The sequence below is a fragment of the Aquarana catesbeiana genome, linkage group LG04, assembly GCF_042186555.1.
Source record: "Aquarana catesbeiana isolate 2022-GZ linkage group LG04, ASM4218655v1, whole genome shotgun sequence".
Classification (NCBI taxonomy): domain Eukaryota; kingdom Metazoa; phylum Chordata; class Amphibia; order Anura; family Ranidae; genus Aquarana; species Aquarana catesbeiana.
In genome coordinates, this window is record NC_133327.1 from 96787676 (window position 1) to 96808618 (window position 20943).

The 20943-nt window shown below is 40.4% G+C and overlaps 1 protein-coding gene across 2 annotated transcripts in view; it reads right to left on the reverse strand.

The window, feature by feature from the left end:
* Window positions 1-20943, reverse strand: part of TAF1B (TATA-box binding protein associated factor, RNA polymerase I subunit B) — a 290995-nt gene that overhangs the window by 114924 nt on the left and 155128 nt on the right. For both annotated transcript variants that reach the window (XR_012243755.1, XM_073625402.1), the window contains exons 9-11: window positions 18320-18467; window positions 10280-10457; window positions 8259-8299 (exon numbers count right to left, since the gene is read on the reverse strand). Coding sequence is in view for 1 of the 2 variants with exons in the window: in XM_073625402.1 (XP_073481503.1) it covers window positions 8259-8299; window positions 10280-10457; window positions 18320-18467 (367 nt within the window). In the remaining variant the exon portion in view is untranslated. The remainder of the gene's footprint in view (window positions 1-8258; window positions 8300-10279; window positions 10458-18319; window positions 18468-20943) is intronic.

The following is a 20943-nucleotide window of genomic DNA, read 5'->3' on the forward strand; positions in this document are numbered from 1 at the left end:
ATCCCTGCTAACTCCACTATTACCCTCTGTCCTTTGCTCGCTGCCAGCTATTGCTTCCTCTGGCCCCCTTCCCTCCTCCCCAATACCTAGTTTAAAAGCCCCTTCAACTTTATGGCCATCTTTCTTCCCAATAGGGCTGTAACATCCCCATTAAGGTGCAGCCTGTCCTTACTAAAGAGCCGGTAGCCGACTGAGAAGTCAGCTCAGTTCTCCAGTCCTCTTTCATATGACACGTAAAACACCAGAAGGCACATTTATTATTAAACAATTTTCTTTATATTATATATAATATAGGTCCTGTAACATGTATTTCTTAAACACCTTTCCTGAATTGTTGTAGTTGACTCCAGTGCCAGTGCTGTCAAATGCACTGAAGGGGTTAATTGTAACATTATTTACGGTGCAGTGCTTTGTTTACATGCAACTATTATGTCTAGTATCTTTTTTTTTTTTTTTCGTCAGTGCTGCACCTTGCACACATATTATTTGAATACATTGTGTCACCATGCATGTTGTTATTTTAATTAACTCAGAGGCTGAGAGCCATTTTATCATGTTGCCAGGAGAATAGGAGTGAGCTAGCCATTTAAAGTGGTAGCAAACTTGGTTTTACTACTTATACCTACAGGTAAGCTTATAATAAGGCTTACCTGTAGGTCCTGTGAATATCTCTTAAACTTACACTGTTTAGGAGATATTGGCATGCAGCTAGTGACATCACCGGAGCATGCACTCTGAAGGTTCGGCATACCGTGCCGGACCTTCAGAGCTCGTGCCATAAACAACAGCTCCCATGTGCATGCATGGGAGTGATGTCATCACGCCCCCGGCCACTCATGTAGCCAAAGGCCACTTACTCGGAAGAACGGGTGAAGATGGAAGCCCTCTCAGCGGTGACAGTGTGCTGCTGGAGAGCTTTGCTTTAAGGTAAGTCTCTCATAATGTGCTAGTATGCAATGCAAACTAGCACATTATGACATTGCCTTGCAGGGGAATTTTTTTTCAACTGTGGCTTACTACCGATTGAAAGGGGATTGAAACTGTGGAAGGTGTGCCCAAAAAGGCAAGCAGAGGACAAGGGTTTAGTCACTAACACTTCTTACAGGCTCCCAGCAGCTGCTCTTTCCCCCATTACTGGCTCATTACTGACTTATGCCTTGTTCCGCATTGTGTCTCTGTGCAGAGGTGGCCCCCCTGGTAAAGGTACAGCTTTGCCTCCTCATGTCAGAGCTGCCCCCAGATCACCTGTGATCTATAGAGTGATGTGATGTGACTAATGGGGGGATATTCTAGAAGCAGCATGACTGCAGAAAGCAGAGACCCACAGAATCCAGGTCACAGGAAAATAAATGCATTGCAACTTTCGCTTGAGCAAAGAGAACTGTGAGCAGCACAGTGGTGAAAACCAAAAATGCTATTTCATTCATTTTTAATATTCAAAGCAAACTCCCCCATCCATCCATATCCCCATGCTTTGTTTTGCTGAGAAATCATTTTGAAAAACACCCCCTGGCATTTCTGGCAGTGGCCATCTTGAGTAAGGGCAGATGATTCATGTATCATTTACTTCCTGGAATCCATCTGCCCTTAGCTCAGGCATAGGCTGAACCCTCCCTCCCCTCCTGGGATGTATGACATCATTTGCCTAGGCAAGAAACCAGGAAGTAACTGAAGATAACTGAAGGTAACTAAAGATATGTAAATAAACAAGTACATTTGATATACGTTCCTATCTTATTACTAATAATGGCAACATAAGGATTAAAAATAGCCAATGTTGATTGAGAGAGTGAAGCTCCACTTAAATGTAAGTAAATAAGATGGCAAAGTCTTAACTTTTTGAGTTCATGTCCCTCTGTATACATCAGCCACAAAATAAGGCATATGCTGTAACACAGTCTGTCTGTATGGTTGTTACATGCTTTTATTGAGTTAAGTGGAACTCCACTATACTTCCCTCTCCTCCAGTGACCCCAGCTCCCTTGTTGGTGCTTCCATCTCCCCCTTGTCTTTTGTTTTAGGTTTCTTAGCCATCTTGAATGATCAGCCTGGGATTAAACACCCATGCATGCAAATGGAGGCACATTTATGTCGGCACCAAGGCTAGCCCAGGCAGCTAATACACTTTTACTGTATAAAAAACATACAGAGTCTCTTCTGCAATAAAGCTACTTTCACACTGAGGCACTTTACAAGCGCTATAACGCTAAAAATATCGCCTGCAAAGCGCCTTGAAAGAGCCTCTCCTCTCACTCCAATGTGAAAGCCCGAGGGCTTTCACAATGGAGCGGTGCGCTGGCAGGACGGTAAAAAAAGTCCTGCAAGCCGTACCTTTGCAGCACTGTATGAGCGGTGTATACACCGATCCTAAAGTGCCCCTGCCCACCGGGTAGTGCCGTCGAACCGCCGGCAATGCGCTGCTGCAGCACCGCTTTGTGGGCGGTTTTAAGCCTTTTTCGGCTGCTAACAGGGGTTAAAAGCGCCCCGCTAGCGGCCGAAAACCTCTGTAAGAAATACTGGAGCTTTACCGCGATGCCCCCAATGCCCCAGTGTGAAAGTAGCCTAAAAGGTCTGCCTGCCAGTGAGGTTTCTTTTGTCAACTTTAGTTTCACTTTTAAATTTATTTTTAGATTAGGTAAAACTGATTTTAACATCCTGGAGGATTTCTGTATGCTACTTACATAAACAGGCTGAATGCTAGAAAGGATGTGCCAATATTAGATCACAAAATTATACCATGGTCTTGAAGTGCAACAGTGAACAGTGATATAAGTATTGCTTCAATCCTCATACATTCCATTATGTGATTGACAAAAGGAAAAACAAACCTCTAAAGGTCACGACTCTGGGAATTATGCTGCATAAATACACTGAAATATCTGATTGGCTTAACCACTTGCCTACTTTAGATCTGTGATCAGCTGTGATTGGACACAACTGATCACGTGGTAAAGAACCGCTGATTGGCCCTTTACCTCAATCTGTGATCAGCAGTGTCCTCCGAACACTGGAATTGCAGAGCGCGCTGTGTGCGCCGCGGGAGTGATGACGGCGTTCCAGAACCCTGTAGCCATCTATAGACTATAGTGCAATCGGCAAGTGGTTAAATCGATATTAACCACTTGCCGAATGCCTGCCGTTGATTGCGCAGAAGTGCCATTCTGCCGCCGTCCAATTGCCTTAGCTGTACAACGGGCATCTTTAAGGAGTATAGGGGGCGCGTACATGACACCGCGTCCCTAAGGAGCCGATGCGCGTGCCCGGCGGCTACAATCGCTCCTGACAGAGCAAGAATAGGGATTTGTGTGTGTAAACACACAAACCCACATCCTGTCAGGGGAGAGGAGACAGATTGTGTGTTCCAAGTTAGTCCCATCTCCCCACAGTTAGAACACACAGTGAGGGAATACATTTAACCCCTTGATTGCCCCCTAGTGTTTAACCCCTTCCCTTCCAGTGACATATATACAGTAATCAGTGCATTTTTATAGCACTGATCTCTGTATAAATGTCAATGGTCACAAAAATGTGTCAAAAGTGTCCAATCTGTCGGCCCGCAATATTGCAGGCCCAATAAAAAATCGCAGATCGCCGCCATTACTAGTTAAAAAAAAAAAAAAAGGTCATAAATCTATCCCTTATTTTGTAGACGCTATAACTTTTGCACAAACCAATCAATATATGCTTATTGCAATTTTTTTTACCAAAAAGATGTAGAAGAATATATATTGGCCTAAATTGATGAAGAATTTTTTTTTTTAATTTTTGGATATTTATTATAGCAAAAAGTAAAAAATACTGTGTTTTTTTTTCTTCAAAATTGTCGCTCTTTATTTGTTTATAGCGCAAAAAATAAAAACTGCAGGGGTGATCAAATACCACCAAAAGAAAGCTCTATTTGTGGGCAAAAAAGGACAAACATTTTGCTTGGGTACAATGTCGCACGACCGCGCAATTGTCAGTTAAAGCGATGCAGTGTCGTATCACAAAAAATGGCTTGCTCAAAAAGGGGGTAAATCCTTCCGGGGCTAAAGTGGTTAATTTCAAAACCAAAAATGTTTGATATTGTATCTTACCAATCAGTAGATGTAGTGGTTGTATACGTTTTATTTTTCCCTCTGTTTTCAGCTGGTGATCTGGCCAATAACACACCTCCTGTATTATAAAAACACCACTCTGGATGAAGGAGTAGAGGGGCAGATTTGGACAACAGCACTGTCAGTCTGAGGGAGGGGAGCGTTAGGCCCCTTTCAGACCGAGCTGTCCATGTACGGACTCCGCTTGCTCATCAGGGATCGATCCATTGATCTCCGCTGAGCCAGCGGATGACAGGTCCGTCTCCACTCACTGTGGAGAGACGGACCTGTCAGAGCTCCGCTCTCCTCTATAGGGATTCGGATGAAAACGGACCGCTTGTCAGTTTTCATCCGTCTGGATTCAGCGGATCGGATGTCAGTGGACGTGTCTCCACTGACATCCATCGCTCCATAGACCTGCATGGAACGTCCGTTCAGGTCCGCCTAAAAAACTAACAGTGTGAAAGGGGCCTAAGTAGTACTAGCTAATTTAAATACACTAACAAACTGAAGCTGAACTCCAGCTAATACTTTATAAGCAGTTACAGTAAAAAAATGTTTTTTTCCTTTTGGGATTAAGATTTTACATAAATAAAAAAAAAGCTGATCATTTTAAGCACCCCTGCCAGTGTTAAATGGTCTGTCTTCATCTCTGTAAATGCAAGAGAGCTTTTCTGCTGAAAAACTTACCGCTTCGATCACCAGATGAAAATAGAAGAAAGCAAGTCTAAAAAAGGGAAACTAATACAGCCGTCACGCCTAAGAGTTGGTAAGCTGTACTATAATAAATGTTTTCTTTTGGGTTTAATACGCCTTAAATTGGACCTTCAGTCATTTTTTCATCTTTCCATCTATTAAATCTTCCGCCCTTGTTGTTTTAACTTTGGATAGTAAAACATTTTTTTTTCTGCCAGTAAATCCTTTATACAGCCCACTTCCTCTTTTTTGTCTGATCATTAGCCTAGGCATATGACATCATGTACAGCTCTCTCTCTCACGCTTGTGAGGGTTTGCCAGGAAGGGAGGGGGGGATGAGTAATAAGAGGGTAAATGAGAGCTGCAGAGCTGTAGGTGTGCCTCTGTGTGTCTGTGTAAATCCAGAAAGTGAACAGGCAGAAGCTTCATCTGCCCACAGTTAAAATGTTAAAATGGATGCAGCCAGACTTAGCAGAGGGAGATTTCTGCAGCATATTTGGCAAGTACAGAATCACAGTATATATAAAATAATATGCAAAGTGGTTGGAGGGAAGCTTCAGAATGGCAAAGATGTTTTTATTACAAATTATGTTAGCAGACTGCAGTTCCTCTTTAAGCAACTGTAGAGTTCGGAGTTCAGACCCATTCACACACTGTTTCACTGTATTAACACATGCGTAATAACATGTTTTGCATTAAGGCAGCTTATTCCTTTGAATAGGCTGCCTAACACACCCAAATTCACCAAAAAAGGTGCATGCAGCATTTTTGTTAACACCCGATAACGCGATCCTGTACTGCAATGCAAGTACAAGTGCGTTGAGAAGGTGCATTGAGGTTCAGCATAAATGGCACTGCATTGCATCAATGCACATTGCCCTAGCACAATAGTGTGAATCATTCCATTGGGAAACAGCAATGATGTTCTAAAAGCTTGGGAGGTACAGTTAGATAGGTCACAGATGGTGCAATTTGGTTTTCCTGCAAACAAAATCACTTGATTTCCCATCAAGACTGGGAATCCTTCCTGTGGAGCTATTGTGTTCTCCCGATAGGGGAGGGCGGGTGGGCGCGGGGAGCCATCCCTGCCAGGGGAACACAGTGATTATTGCTAGAGGGTATAGCTGCTGGAAATCGCATGCCTAAAATCCAACATACTGGTTGTACCCAAGTCAATTGATGGATCGACTTGGGTACATTCAGCCTGTCCATAATTGGTACAAATCTTGGCTGGTCTCACTCTCTTCGGAACTGGACAAGATTCAAACCATGTACGGCTGGCTTTAGTCTTAAGACTGAAACCCTGCAATGATTAAGCTGGCTATAGATGAGATTTTTTCTTTCTGCAACCAAGGGCTGCACACCAGTAACATGACACATGTTATCAGTTTATTTTGATAACACAAATCCACAATATAACATTCCATTGGTCAGCCACCTGTTCCAATGTGTTTTGTCAGAAGGGGCTTAAAGCGTTTGTTGCCCCAATACTTCATATTCCTGATATGTGCCTGCTGTAGCATGTACTTATATGAGAAAGTATCCTGTTCTCTTTGTATTGCTTCCTTTTTGTGAAATCCCTGATGTTCCTGCCAGTCCCTCTACTTTCCTATTAAAAACTGACCACACAGCGTGGTCAGTTCTCTAGCTTTGCTGGGAACTCAGCTTGCTCTCCTCCAATGATCTTGTCCTGACACACCCTCTCCTCACAGCCATTTACTGGGAAGATCAGTGTTCTGCTGTTTCTCCTCCCCCAGCTCTCAGGAAGCTGAGAACAGAGGGAATGTGGTCACTTATAAAAAAACAAAAAGGGAAAGAAAGTGTTAATATTTTTTTTTATATCTATACACAAATGTCAGTTGTATAGCTATACTGGAAACCCAATGATCAGACTTGTCCTGGCACGGGTACATCTTCGCCAGCACCACACAGTGCTGGCGGAGATGTGCATTTGTCTGATGCTTCCAGGACGCAACTGGTTATCGCTGCAGCACCCACTATTGCCATTTTACCAGGAACGTGTGCGATAGGAATATTGTATAGACTATTGTCCTGGCACGCCCCCCGCTGTACAGCCATTCACTGAGAATCTCAGTGTACTGCTGCTTCTCCTCCCACCAGCTCTGATACAGCTGAGAACAGAGGGAATGGGAACATTTATAAAAAAGGGGAAAAGGGTATTGATAATCATTTTTTATATCTATACAAAAATGTTTTGGCTTTCATTTCTATTTTAAACTGAATGAGTTGTTTTACAAGATGATCGTTTACAATAACTATGAACCATGATTAAGCCCCTTATGGGGAACTATTCTGCAGCAGATGAATGACAGGTGGGATGTGATGCTCTGGATCCATTACCAGAATTAACTGTATTTAACCTCTTCCCGACTGCCGCACGCCGATGTACATCGACAGAATGGCATGGGTGCGCAAAAGGGTGTACTTGTACCTCCCTTCGTAATCCCGGGTTAGCGGGTGCACGCACCCACCGCTCGATGTCAGCCGGTGGCCCGCGATCGTGACGAGGAGAGGCAGAACAGGGAAATGCGAGGCATTTCCCTGTTCTGCCTAGTGACATGACAGGGATCTACTGCTCTCTGTCATCGGGAGCAGTGGTCTCTGTCATGTCCTAGGTAGCCCATCCCCCCCTATAGTTAGAACACACTGAGGGAACACATTTAACCCCTTGATTGCCCCCTAGTGTTTAACCCCTTCCCTGCCAGTGACATTTATACAGTAATCAGTGGCTTTTGCTGTATAAATGTCAATGTTCTCAAAATAGTGTCAAAAGTGTCCGATCTGTCCGCTGCAATGTCGCAGTCCTGATAAAAATCGCAGATCACCGCCATTACTAATAAAAAAAAAAAATTAATAATAAAAATGACATAAATCTATCCCTTATATTGTAGACGCTATAACTTTTGCGCCAACCAATCAACATACACTTATTGCGATTTTTTTTACCAAAAATATGTAGAATACATATTGGCCTAAACTGAGAAAAAAAAATGTGTTTTTTTGGGGGGATATTTATTATAACTAAAAGTTCAGTTTTTCAAAATTGTCTTTTTTTTTTTTTTTTTTTTTTTATAGCACAAAAAATAAAAACCACAGAGGTGATCAAATACCACCAAAAGAAAGCTCTATTTGTGGGAAATAAAGAACGTCAATTTTGTTTAGGTACAACATCGCACGACCGCGCAATTGTCAGTTAAAGCAACGTAGCACCGAATCGCAAAAAATGCTCTCGTCATTAAGGGGGTAATATCTTCCGGGGCTGAAGTGGTTAAGCACTGTGACGTCATCAGCATGTGGCCTTTTTCTTCCTCTTTGGCATACTTTGGAAGGTATTGCCCACAGAAAACAATCATGCACAATGACAGCTGAAATATGATTGGATACTGGGGTTAACGCCTCCTCAATTCTCTTCCTCCCATCTACAAAATTGCCATGTAAATGTCATAGCACATACACACACCTTACCTTCTGTCTCATTTCTTTTACTAGCAATATCTGAGAGCTGCCTGTAAAACAATTAAACACAATTATGTACATTTTTTTATTCATTATGGAAAAGTAAGACAAAAGTGAGGGTATTACTTCTACTTATTATCTTTACTAGGCTGACTGTAAAGGAAAGTACACATAGAAATGTTCTTGTCTCCTTGTGTTTTTAAAAGCAAAAAAGACAAATATTCAATTTTCTGCAACAAAAAAACTTGCCACTGAAAATCGGGCACTTGGTAAGAGGCAGTTTTTACAGGTACCATTACCCACTTTTGGAGATGGTGCTGTCTCTTGGACGTTCGGCCTCCCTCCTCCTTCCTCTGCTGCTCAGCCAATTAGAAAGTGCAATGCATGCGAAGTAGGGAACCAGCTGTGAATCTGAAAGGCTTCACTAACTGGTTCCCTTCCCAGGAATGGCGGCAGCTCCACCCGACAGCTAATCCGAAGATCGGATGTGGTGCCAACATCGTGGGCTCCCTGGACAGGTAAGTGTCCATATATTAAAAGTTTTAATTTTTCGTGGGGGGGCTGGACCTCCTCTTTAAGTTCAACTAAGAGACAATAACAGCTAAACTGGAAAACTTGTATCCTTGGCATTATTCAATAAAAAAAAAAAAAAATCCCACCTATACCCTAAAGGAAAATCTGAACCCCTTGTATAAACAATCTGCAGTGACAGTTTTTTTTTACCAATAATTGGTTTCTATGTGCACTTCAGTTATGCAAGAAGGCCTATACTGCAATTAATTATTGGGTGATTGGTTCGACTAACTCCAGCGCCCTGTCCGTGCATTTTTTTTTGGTTGCTCTAAGTTTTTATTAAATTGAATGAAAAGAGGAAGAATACACTATTGGGTGAATAATCCGTTTAACAGCCACCAAAAATCTAAATTTTTCATTATGTGCAGACTGACTTGTTTTTTTTAAACAACATTTCATGTTCCTGATATGTGTCTGCTGTACCATGTACTTGTATGAAAAAGTATCCTGTTCTCTTTGTATTGGTTCCTTTGTGTGCAATTCCCGGTGTTCCTGGCAGTCCCTCTGCTTTCCTATTAAAAACTGACCATACAGCTTGCTCTCCTCCAATGATCTTATCCTGACACACCCCCTCCTCACAGCCATTTACTGGGAAGATCAGTATGCTGCCGTTTCTCCTCCCCAGCTCTTATGAAGCTGAGAACAGAGGGTATGTGATCACTTATAAAGAAAAGGGAAAGAGTGTTAATAATGTACTTTTTATATCTGTACACAAATGGGTTGTTTTACAAGGTGAGGGTTTAACTGTGTTCCCTCACTGTGTGTTCTAACTGTATGGGGGAAGGGCTCACTGGGACAACACACAGATCCTGCATAGCAGAAAGACAGGATCTGTGTGATCACCCCTGTCAGAACAGAGATCTGCCTTGTTTACACAGGCACATCCCTGTTCTGCCACTGCGGGGAACGATCACAGGTGGACGGCGGACATAGAGTCCGCTGGACCCTCTGATTGGCTCCCTCGTTGGCCAATGGGAGCGCGCACGGCCCACAAAAGCTATTGCACGAGCTGCCGTACATGTACGGCGATTGGCACAGCCAAGCCACCTTGCCGCAGTATAACTGCGGCGGGTGGTTGGCAATTGGTTAAACTTACCCTAACTATTTGGAACATTTTAAAAGCTTTTGGTAGGATTGTAGAACGTGTGTAACGAACTGCAAATGTTTTGCAATTCAATCTTTTACAGCATGCAATAAAAAAATGAATGAAAAGCTTTTAAAACAACTGCAATTCAGGTTGCAATTGGGGTTGAATAAAAATGCAGAAACAGTTGTGACATCAATGAAGTTTTAAAAGCGCTTCCAAATTTACACTAAAATATTTCTAAACATAAAAAGCAAATCAAAAAAAAAAACAAAAAAAAGCTGAATTGATGCATACATGGCTAGCATAACTGTAACTATAATTTTGTATAATAAATGCATTTTATTGATTTATGCTTTGTGATGAGCTTTACCATTCCCAGTCATCGTTGAGGACAAATACGATTTTGAGCGCAACAATTATGATTGCCACTGCTTGAATGTCATAGGGGATACACCTTGCTTGTTTCCTCACAGGATCATATGTCAGAGTTGTGACATCATCCAGCCCGGTCTTCTTGGCTACCCGGTAAGTCCAGTTGTGCAACTCATCTGCAAGAATCAAAAATTTTATGAGAATTGTCATTCCAATACTTTTGTATTTTACAGTAAAATGATGTAATACACACATGAAGTATCCTGTAAACTACAGTCACCTATGAAGCCGTAACTTGTTATTCTTGAACAGTTATTTTCACTTTTGTAACAAAAGCAGCATACTTTACCCCACTCATGGCCCCTCTGCACAGATAAACAGTTTAAAAAGTTTTGTCTGTATGCCCTGCAGTTAACAGTACAAAATGCCCACCCTACCAAGGGAGGGGCAGCAAATGTTGATTCCTCTAGCAATATTGAGTGCATGAAGAAGAAGATGATTACCAGCCATAGGGCAGCAGTCTCTTAGGTGCATTCACTGAGTTGATTGGTGCTATTCGCTATAGACAGTCTCCTTTCCTGGACTTGCACCTATTATTACTGTACAACAGAAAAGCCACATGTGCAAATGCTATGACAAACCTGCTGAACTGATCTGATCAGGTAACAATAGCCTGATAGAGTGGGAAATTTACCAATGGTGGTAGTTGTCCTCACTGCAGGAATTACATAGCAGTATTGTAGGAGTCATTACTGCTATTCGCCCAACCTGCCAGACACAAGGTGAGCTTACGGGTGAACCTCATTAGGTTCTAGAAGACATATGAAGCTGAAAAGTATAACCCCCAGAACCCATGAGGGAGAAAAAGCAGAGCTGTTGGTAGCCATATTATTTTTTTATTACAGGTACTGAGCGCCAACAATTTGTGCAGAGCTTCACATACTGTACATTCACATCAATCCTTGAGCTCAAAGAGCTTCCAAATTAAGATCCCTACCTCTCATACATACAAATACTAGACAGCAGCCAATTAACCTACCAGCATGTCTTTGGAGTATGGAAGGAAACTGGAATATATGGAGGAAATCTATACAGGCACAGGCAGAACATGCACACTCCATGCAAATAGTGTCTTGGTTTGGATTCGAACTAAAGACCCCTGTCCTCAATGGGGAAGGTATACAGCAGAAATATGGCTCTGATATGGCAGTCCAACATCTTGTAGCAACCATTACTACTAGTTACCCCACCTGCCAGGCACAAGGTGAGCTCACAGAATCGGTTGAACACTGTGTACATGTAAACCTCAATTGGCTCTAGAAGGGGACATATGAAGCTGAAAAGTATGACCACCAGAACCCATGGGAACCCAGGAGGGAAAGGCAGCAGAGCTGCAGGTACCCATTTTGTTATTTATTACAGGTATTTACATAAAGGCAACAACTGATGTGGCACTTTCCATACTGTTTCTCATCAGTCCTTGAGCTCAAGGTGCTTACAGTCTAAGATCCCTACCTTACATACTATTTCACATTAGTATCTTCTCTTAAGGAGCTTATAATCTAAGATCCCATCCTCACATACATATACTAGTCCTACTTAGACAGGAGCCAACTATCCTATCAGCATGTCTTTGCAGTATGGGGGAAATCTGAATACCTGGAGGAAACCCGTTCAAACACAGGCTGAATATGCAAACTCCATGCAAATAATGTTATGGCCTGGATTTGAACCAAAGACCCAGTGTTGCAAGGCAGAAGCACTAGCGGTTAAGCTACTGTACTTGCCCACAGCACAACCCCTGAAGAAACCCTGATCTATAAAGCGTAATTGGGTGCAATGTATAACTTGCAGATTCTGCAATCTGAAAAGAGAAAACTAGAAAGCATGACGGCACTATGTTAATGTCTTTATTTACAAAGTGGTATATTAAAAGTTCTACTTGGTGGAACAAAGCATGAACACATTACTCTAATTCCTATGGGTACAAACGTACATAAAGCAGTGCTTTTAATCTTTTAATGATGATTGTCGCTAAATGTGTTTAGCAGTCTGTTGCTACCACTTCATGCCTGTGTGTGTCAATATCCATGGAAACCAGGTTTGAACATGCGCCACATGGCTGACAATCCACTCCAAAGTAGTAATTAGCTGCAAGCCACAAGCTGAACAACCTGAACAACAACAGAAAGACAAGTTGACCTATGTGTGCTGGAAACACAGGGACATGCAGGCTCTCATTTATCACCTTACTTAGTAAGAAAAATTCTCTGATTCCCACATTTCCAGTTTTACAAGAAACTCTGGCTCCACCATCACTAGGCATCTACACAGTCAGCAATTGCCGCTCACACTGGCACACAAAATAGTGCTAACAAGAAATACCAGAATCTTATGTCTCTGCTGGAGGGATAATGTAACCTGCGCCTGGAGGGCAGCTGGAAATTCCCATATAAGTCAAAGCTACAGGGCAAGAAGAGGGGTTTACACTGTAATCACTAGGACACTGACAATGAAATGTGACCAGGGGCCAGTGACATGGTGTGCTCTACACAACCAGTTCCTTAAACCACTTTGTAAAAATCAAGTGAGAAATTTGCCTTTCCTAGTACTGTAGAGAGAAAAAAATTAATACAACAAAAGTTCACTAAAAACGAGAGGTTCTTTTTATAGAGGAAAAAACAAGGCAGGAGGAGCCTCTAAGTGTAGATGCTTTTTTAAAACTTTTAATAATACTTTCGATTGGCAACTCACATTTGAGTAGTAAGTAAATAGGACATCGGTCCCAGCAAAGGGTAAGTACAAACGGTGACGATCCTGCTTCCTAGGTCCTTCACAGGCAAACGCTGTCTTCACTGAAACCACCGCTGATGTAGGGAAGCCGGCTGCAGTGGGGAGACTCAAAGGGAGGCGTGAGGCGCAATAGAAAGGATTGTAACGGAGGATGATGTCACACGTTATACAAAGCGTTTCGTGAGCACGCACGCTGCGGGTATTACGGCAAGCCGCACTCCTTTCTCAAACAGACTACATTGAAGGGACCATAGGGGGCCATTATATAGAATATACACAGGGAAGGGGAGGGGGAATATTACTCTATAGCTCTATCAAGGTGCAAGGTGGAGCAGAATTTAGTAAATAAGGAACTATAGTCCAAAACAGATCAACAAACAGACACATACAATTCATGAATAATAATTATAAATTATAATATGACATGATAAAAGATCAATCAATAAAATATTTTATGATAAACTATGATATAGCATAATACGAATTAAATAGAAGACAATTAGTCAAATATCTATAGGACCTAATAATATAAAAAATGATAAATGATTTTTTTTTTTAAAACGATAATATTTTGAAAAAAAAATAATGAATAAGATCATGAATTCATAATAGCAATTGGAGCCAACACAATCTAAAAAACAAAAAACAATTGATTGGAATAAATAAATACATAATAATGGATAGACAACCAGGTGATGTGACCTCATCAAATTCATGTCCATCCAATGAAAGATATATGACAACAATTATAATGTCTATATACAGGAAAACATTAGAGTATGTAGTCTAAGTTGACCACCTAATTACTGCAATAGATGAATGGGAGTGTTACGGCTCCGGTGCCACAATTATATATGTATATATAATAACAAAAATATTATATTTTTTATTATTTTTATATACCCATAAATTTGTATTATAAATAATACGCTAAATATTTCATGGATATAGTTGAAAGGTCTATATGTTCAAGCATGACATTGCACCTAGAAGAGAGGATTCCCACGGTCCAATATTGGGCTATATTGGACCACAAAAAATTACCAGCCAGTGTTTAGCACACAATGTGCATTGAAATAAAAATAAAAAATAAATAAAAATATGTTAAACAACTCTATACTATGTTGCCACCTCACACCTCTCTTCGAGTCTCCCCACTGCAGCCGGCTTCCCTACATCAGCTGTGGTTTCAGTGAAGACAGCGTTCCCCTGTGAAGGACCTAGGAAGCAGGATCGTCACCGTTTGGACTTACCCGTTACTGGGACCGATGTGCTTTTTACTTACTACTCAAATGTGAGTTGCCAATATAATGTATTAAAAGTTTTTTAAAAAGTCTACACTTAGAGGCGCCTCTTTCCTTGTTTTTTGCAGTTTGTTTGGAACCTAGTTTCTGTTCCTATGTGATGGCAGCCCTGAGTGCTTTGGACTTTTTACTCCCCATTCAATACTAAATACTTACATGGACTAATACAGACTGTGTGCTCTACAACATCAGATTTTAAATTGTATTTGGGATATTGATGGTTCTAAGCTTTTGCGCCTTTACTTGTGTCTTTGAACTCATAGGCCAATTACTTACTTTGTTTAATCTTATAACTTGATAATCTGATTTTTTTTTTAAATAGTGTGTGTATGCAATTTGATTGCTTTGAATTAATTTCTTTTAAAACCCATATTAACTTTTGGCTTAAATAGGCTAAATACATTCAGGCTCTGTTCACACCTAGGCGTTTCTGGGCATTTTTCTGCTGTACGCCTCAGCTCTAAAAACGCTCAACAAGCCAAATCACATTAATTTCAATGACCCCTGTTTACATCTGAGCATTTTGTCATCTGAAGCAAAGCGCCTGAGGCTCAAAAAAGAACAGGAGCTTCTTTTTTGGCAGATTACAGGAGTTTTCTACTTTTTACATTGGTGATGTTTTAACCTGTACAAAACCGTGGCAAAAATTGCGTGACTTTCTGCCTGAAAACAAAATGTCTAGGTGTGAACAGAGCCTCAAAGTGCATAACAAACGGTGTGTAAAACATTACAATCTATTTTTCTTAGAAAGCAGCCACAGTCATGGTAGAAAAGCCTGTCTCCTGCCAGCATGCTGTAGAGAAGTAAGCACCCTTGTTCTATGTATGGGAGCAGTGGTCTCCGTGTTGAGGTCCAATATGCCCTCTGCTGAGTCATATAGTTCTGCAATCAGCAAAACTCATGCCCCCTACTGACAGGAGCGCTCTAGCCCTCACTCAGCAGAGGGTGTGTTAGACCTCTGTAGAGAGACCACAGCTTTCATAGACAGATTAAGGGCTCAATCATACTTGCAGTTGAGGGGGTGCAAGCTCAACTGTGCATTTTTAATGCCCCCCCAACCTGCAAATACAGCCGATTGGGGTGTTAGCATACCACAGTCGTTATGCTCTGCTTAGCACCCCCAGGAAAAGTTTTCGCTCCTGACACACTTGTGGGTGCCACTTCTGATTTTGGCCCATTCAAGCAGCATTCAGGGGGTTTAAACCAGCAGTAAGGAGTCATATCGCCTCCTCGCAGCCTGTCAAATTACTCTGAGAATGGATCCAAACACACAATGCTTTTCAGAGGCAAAACTGTTTATTCACAAGTTCAAACACAGCCAAAAGGTTATTCTCTACAGAGTGCTGTCTGCTTTTGTATTCAGGCTGTGGCTGCTTTCTTACAAAAAAATAAAAAATAGCTGATTATAAAAGAAAGTTCAGTTGGGATTTAATGTGGAATACAAGTTGCTGGACAGGTTTGAAAAGTTGCCAATAGTGTTATAAAATGTACAATAATTTTTTTTCTTCATTTTTTTTCATTTATAGTATATAAAAAAAATGAAAATGGATTTAGATTCAGAATACTTTATTAATCCCAAAGGGAAATCATTACTATTATTTATTTTAAGCAGATAATTTTTTTACTGATCTAAAATACAGTCCAAAGTTTACAATGTGCCTGTACACATAGGTGCGTAAACAAGCGCTGCATATGCATGAGAAACAAAAAAATAAAATAGAAAAATCTGTGTTTCAGGTTAGTATTTTGTGCCAGTATTCGCAAATGTACGCAAATACGTGCATATGCACAAAAATATTTTGAATATTCAATAGATTTTGCCTAAGGACCGTATTGTATGCACAAAAAACATTTTTCCTGCATTTTTACCTTGCAAGAAAAATGTTTCCCTTTAAGTCCTATGGGATGCTTCATACCTGCTGCAACATTGATACGGTTTTGAAAACTGCACCAAAAACACAGCTCCCCATTGAAATGAATGAAAAATGTGGTGAAAACACAACAAACATTCATCAAAAACGCACCATGTCCATTTTTACAGGCGCAGGCAACCAAAAGACGCACCAGAAACGCAATAGAAAGGCATCTGAAACACCATAAAATCTCAGTAAAAACTATTTTTGTGAAAGGGCCCTAAGGCTGCTTTCACACTATGCAGTCTTTAAAGCACTTTTAAAAAAGTGCAAGAAAAACTGAAGAAAAATGCACCCCTTTAAATTCTATGTATGTCTTCACACTGGTCCGTTGCGGTGTAAAAAAATCCTGCTTGTCACATATTTGTTACGTATTTGGTAAGAATGTGCCAAAAACACATTAATAATGCCCCCATGTTGTGCTTTTGATGCGGTTTTCGATTCAAATGTCCTGTGAAAAAAGCACCACAAATGCAGTAAAATCGTGGCAAAAATGCATAATCGTTTTTACTGCATTTTTGCTACGGATCAATGTGAAAAGTGCCCTAATGTGTTTAAGAATGTTGAAGACGTTTCAAAGCTTGTTCAAGCTGCTTTTCTCAGCTGTGACTGTAACGTGACTAACTACTACTAGGGTAGGTTAGGTTTGTAAAAGTCTGGGCACTCTTTCAGCATTTCTTGACATCTCTTTTTGAGGGAAATTACAGCCTCCAAATGTTTATTGTAGCTAGCTAATAGTCTTGTTTCTCTCACTCCTTCTAGCAGAATGCTTTATTAATATTCTTAGATTATCTTACAAATACTGCCTGTTTGACACTTACCAACAAATTTTTAAAAATACATAAATAACTTGGCAAATAAAAAAAGATTGTAAATTAACATCTGCAAAATGATGTCACAATAAATAGGAATGGGTTAACATTTAGAAGATAATCACCAAGACACAATATGACCAAGAGTGTCCGAACCTTTACATACAACTGTAATATTAAGCTGGAATTACACAAAAATCGAACAGATTCCTCCATCCATGCTATATACAGCGCAGATGGGCAAATCTCCCGCTGTGGATATTGTATTCTGACAGCCAGCCCAGCCTGCTGTCAAAGTATCCAAATATCGAGGGATGTTGGACGGAGCAAATTTTGCTCCGTGTATGGCCAGCTTTAGTAACTCAAACATATGTATTTTCTAGGTTGCTGACAGAGAAGTGCGAGTTCCAAGATTTAATCACATCTCTGCGAGACAAAGAACCTCCTCTAGAATGGAAATGTCTAAGTTAAGGCTTCAGATGCGTTTTTTTTTTTTTTTTAACTTGACATTTCAGCTGAAATATGTTGTGTTTAAAAGGACACTATAGGTGAATGTCACCCTTGGGGCAAAAGAAACTTCCCCATTCTTTCAATTGTGCCTGTACAATATGTTAAAAGTTTTAAACCAACCTGTAATTAAAGGGAAGGTACATTCTTTTCATCGTTTTTTTATGTAAAGAGATTTTTTTTTTTTAATTATGTCTATGGGGTCTATTTATAAAGGTATTCACCCAAAATTCACACACACCTGTCCCCCAAGATTCATATATTTTTTCTAATTGCATACAAACGGAAAAATGTGTGAATTCTGGATAAAAGCTGTGTGAAAACATTTATGAACAGCCACGGTTTCCTACTTCATATATATATATATATATATATATATATATATATATATATATATATATATATATATATACACACATGTGATTTCGCACTTCTGGTTAGGGGGCGGCACGCGCATCACTTCTGGCAGAAGCCAATCAGCAGGTGCCGGCCAATGGATGTCCACCAGCACCTGCTGGCACCTCATTCAATACAAATCCATTCATGCTGAATATTCTATGCAAATACCCACAGGCTTGGGCATGCCACTCTTACTTTGGGAAGCTTTTTATTAATTACTTGTCATGTCTTGGGGATATAATGTAAAGAGAAATCCCCTTAACAGGAAAAAAAAAGCTTTCACATCAACTTTTAGAAAGAGAAGTTTTACCTGGCAAGTTGACTTCCATCAGGTATTTCATACACAGCACATTGGGGTGATAAAAACATGTTTCTGTGATTGATGGAAAGCAAGGTAGATCTAGCAATACTCCAAGCTCATGGGTCAATTTAATAATTTCTCTGTACACTGGGAAGAACTGTAGAGATAAAAAAAATATATACATTTTGTTTTATAACTTTTCACATAACTCATAAAAAGGTGAGAAAAATAAAGCATTTCATCATCTTCATAGAACAATACCCTATCAGAGACCAGATCCACATTCTGGCAATTAATGATTTTCTTGCTTGAAGTGAGTGAAGGTCATATGACACACATATGACTAAACTGGGACAGAAACAGGGGTATACATAACAAGAACAAACAGCTACATGCTGAATAATAGATTTTATACCTTGGTATAAAAGGAGCCGCAATGACGTCACTCTATTGCATGCGCGCGGGAGTCATGCCTGTGGCACAGAGCTCTGAAAGGACGGCATCAGTATGTCATCCCTTCAGAGAGCATGCACCAGCAACGTCACTGGCTGCATAAACACAGGATATCTCCTAACCGCTCGCCGACCAGCCGCTATTAATATACTGCGGCAGGTCAAAACATTGGGGTGCCGATACTCGTGGCCGACGGACGCGATGACCGATGGCCACGAGCGATCGCGGGCACAAGTGGCAGAACAGGGACGTGTGTGTAAACACACAAATCCCTGTTCTGTGTAGAGAGACAGATCGTGAGTTCCTAATAGCTAGGAACCACGATCTGTCATCCCCTCTAGTCAGTCCCCTCCCCCTAAAGTTAGAACACACAGTCAGGGAACACCCCTTCCCTGCCAGTGACATTTATACAGTAATCAGTACATTTTTATAGCACTGATTGCTGTATAATTGTCAATCGTCCCAAAAATGTGTCAAAAGTGTCCGATGTGTCCGCCATAATATCGCAGTCACTTAACCCCCCCCCCCCCCCCTGCCCAGACCAATTTTAAGCTTTCAGTGCTCTCACACTTTGAATGACAATTACTCAGTCATGCAACACTGTACCAAATTATTTTTTTGTCCTTTTTTCATACAAATAGAGCTTTCATTTGGTGGTATTTGATCACCTCTGGGTTTTTTATTTTTTGCGCTATAAATGAAAAAAGACTGAAAATTTTGAAAAAAAACAAAACACATTTTTCTTCATTTCTGTGATAAAATTTTGCAAATTAGTAATTTTTCTTAATAAATGTTGGCCACAATTTATAGTGATACATATCTTTGGTAAAAATAACCCAAATTAGTGGATATTATGTGGTCTGTGTGAAAGTTATAGAGTCTACAAGCTAAAGCGCTGCGTAAACTGTCGGCGCTATATAAATCCTGTATAATAATAATAATAATAAATAATCATAAAAAATTGATTACATCTGATGTACTGGCAGCCCATCTCATTTCTTGTGACCCTAACAAGCCAGGAAAGTACAAATGCCCCCCAAATGACCCCTTTCTGGGAAGTAGACATTCCAATGTATTTAGTAAGAGGCATGGTGAGTTATTTGAAGTTGTCATTTTTTCCCACAATTCTTTGCAAAATTAAGATTTTATTTTATTTTTTTTTCACAAAATTGTCAGTGTAATAGTTTATTTCTCTCACGTGGAATTTGAATACCACAAATGATACCCCAAAATACATGGCACTTTTTCACTGCCTGACCACATACAGAGGTCCAATATGCAGGGAGCACCATCAGGTGTTTAAGTAGCATAAATTACACATCTAACTTGTTGACTACCTATTACACTTTTGAAGGCCCTAGAGCACCAGGACAAAGGAAACACCCACAAAATGACCCCATTTTTGAAAGCCAGCACCCAACATGTAATGTATGAGGCATAATGAGTCTTTTGAATGGTTCATTTCTTTTCCAGAAGTTTTTGGAAAATGTGGGAAAAAAATGAAAACGCGTTTATAAGATATTTCCAACACATAGCATTTACATAGCAAAAATGACACCCCAAAATACATTCTGCTACTCCTCCTGAGTAGAACATACCACATGTATGAGACTTTTACACAGCCTGGCCACACACAGAGGCCCGACATTGAAGTAGCACCTTCAGGCGTTTTAGGAGCATAAATTACACATCTCATTTCTCAACCATCTATTACACCTTTGAAGGCCCTGGAGCACCAGGACAATGGAAACGCCTACAAAATTACCCCATTTTGGAAAGCTAACACCCCAGCGTATAATCTATGAGGCATAATGAGTCTTTTGAACAGTTCATTTTTTTTCCAGACTTTTTGGAAAATGTGGGAAAAAAATTAAAACGCTTTTTTTTAATTTTTTTTTTTTTTTACACAAAGTTGTCGGTTTAGAAGATATTTCCAATACATAGCATTTACATTGCAAATATGACACCCCAAAATAAATTCTGCCACTCCTTCTGAGTATGGCGATACCAAATGTGTGAGACTTTTACACGGCCTGGCCATATACAGAGATCCAACATGCAAGGAACACCGTCAGGTGTTCCAGGGACACATACCAAGAATTACACCCCAAAATACATTATGCTGAGCAAAGGGTAAACAAAAGATTACCTGTGGTTTTAGTAGCACAGTTGTCCACAGG